General features: G+C 48.3%; 1 protein-coding gene across 1 annotated transcript in view; it reads right to left on the bottom strand.

Moving 5' to 3' along the window:
* SERBP1 (SERPINE1 mRNA binding protein 1) overlaps positions 1–1,171 on the bottom strand; it is a 17,920-nt gene extending 16,749 nt beyond the window's left edge. Inside the window, 1 exon segment of the mRNA XM_009994571.1 lies at positions 1,153–1,171. Coding sequence (XP_009992873.1) covers positions 1,153–1,171 — 19 coding nt within the window.
* Positions 1,172–1,387: the final 216 nt, after the last annotated feature.

Here is a 1,387-nt window from a genome sequence, read left to right as displayed (position 1 = left end):
GTGTACGGAGAGCTGTGTTTTAAAGGGTTAAACGCTGCAGGCTGGTTGCAACAAATTAGGGGGGGTTAATTAGTTGGTGAAACCTTTCAGGGCCTGAGTGAGAGCGCGGGCAGGCCGGCAGCTCGGGCGGGCTGTGCAGCTGGGTAATGCACTCACACGGAACCCCTGACTGACTCTGTCCTGCTTCTCCATCTTGTTTCTGTATAAAACAGGTTAAAAAGGCCCCAGAAGAGCACAGAAAGGGGCATTTCGGGTGTGCCAGCCCGGCCGTGGGGCAGTGACAGAGGGATTCTGCACCCACAGCTTGTGAACCTGACACTTCCCACGAGCACTGAACTGTTTTCCAAAGCAACTCCAGTAACAGGTTACAGGCATTTAACCTATTTATGTTGCATTTTGCTGCCACGACCCATTAAAGTCACTATTTCAAACCCTTCCAGATGAACCTTGATCTCCAATGAAAGTGCCATTAACATTTTTATTAATCAGCAGAGATACACAATTAGGAGGCAGTACCAGGATGGTAAATATTTGCAGTATTAATCAGTCTTTTTAGTTCCAGCTACAGCCAGTGGGAATTGCACTGAGAGATAAAAACACTCAACTGGCACAGATCTGGCACGTCTGTCTGAAGCACCATTTCCTAAGCTCACAGTTTGTATCTTTAAATGAGCTGTCAGAACCTTTGGGTGCCAGTTAGTATAATGAAGTTTATCCTCAGCAGGGATAATAGTTCCAGTATTTGCCTTACCTATTTTGAGAAGTCAGAGTCCTTTAAATGATTGCTTTGGAAAGTAATTTCATTGCAACTGCTCAGTCCTTGAGCGTGCATTGCTGGAGACTCCACCAAACAACTGGTTTTGGAAAGCAAGTCTGCACTTCAGTTGTTGGGTTTTTCTTTTTTCCTAGATTAGCTGAAATTACTTTGCTGGCACTAATTGCTCTTCACCAGCTGTCCCTGCAGTGCCACAGCCCCTCCTGCAGACCCTCTGCTGGGGCTGGGGAGTGTGGAAGTGTTGCCCACTCCAGCAGCTTCACCCTTTTCTGGGGATCACTGTTGAGTACTGACATATGTTCCATATCCCAGTCTTCTCCAAGATCCTCCTGGTGCTTTGCTTGCCTCCTGGAGCATTGCTCCTCCCGATACCTCACCTTCCTTCTGGAGGACCATTGGCTGAATCCCTTCCTGCCCCAGCTGCCTCCTTCACAGGTCTCACAAGACTATTAAGGCTTTTCTAACAATTGTTGCTCTGTCCAACCCGCTCGACGCTGGATAATCCATTTGGATGTGATGTGGGGGTGGGAAGGGACAACTCTCCATCACCAACTCTTCTCTCTGCTGTGACCCTGGCACAGCCCTGTGTTACCTGCTGCTCCACAGAGAGTT

The sequence above is a fragment of the Chaetura pelagica genome, unplaced genomic scaffold, assembly GCF_000747805.2.
Source record: "Chaetura pelagica isolate M959 unplaced genomic scaffold, ChaPel_1.0 scaffold243, whole genome shotgun sequence".
In the NCBI taxonomy this organism is placed as follows: Eukaryota; Metazoa; Chordata; class Aves; order Apodiformes; family Apodidae; genus Chaetura; species Chaetura pelagica.
The sequence above is the reverse complement of the archived record's forward strand: the minus strand, read 5'-3'. Positions and strand labels throughout refer to the sequence as shown.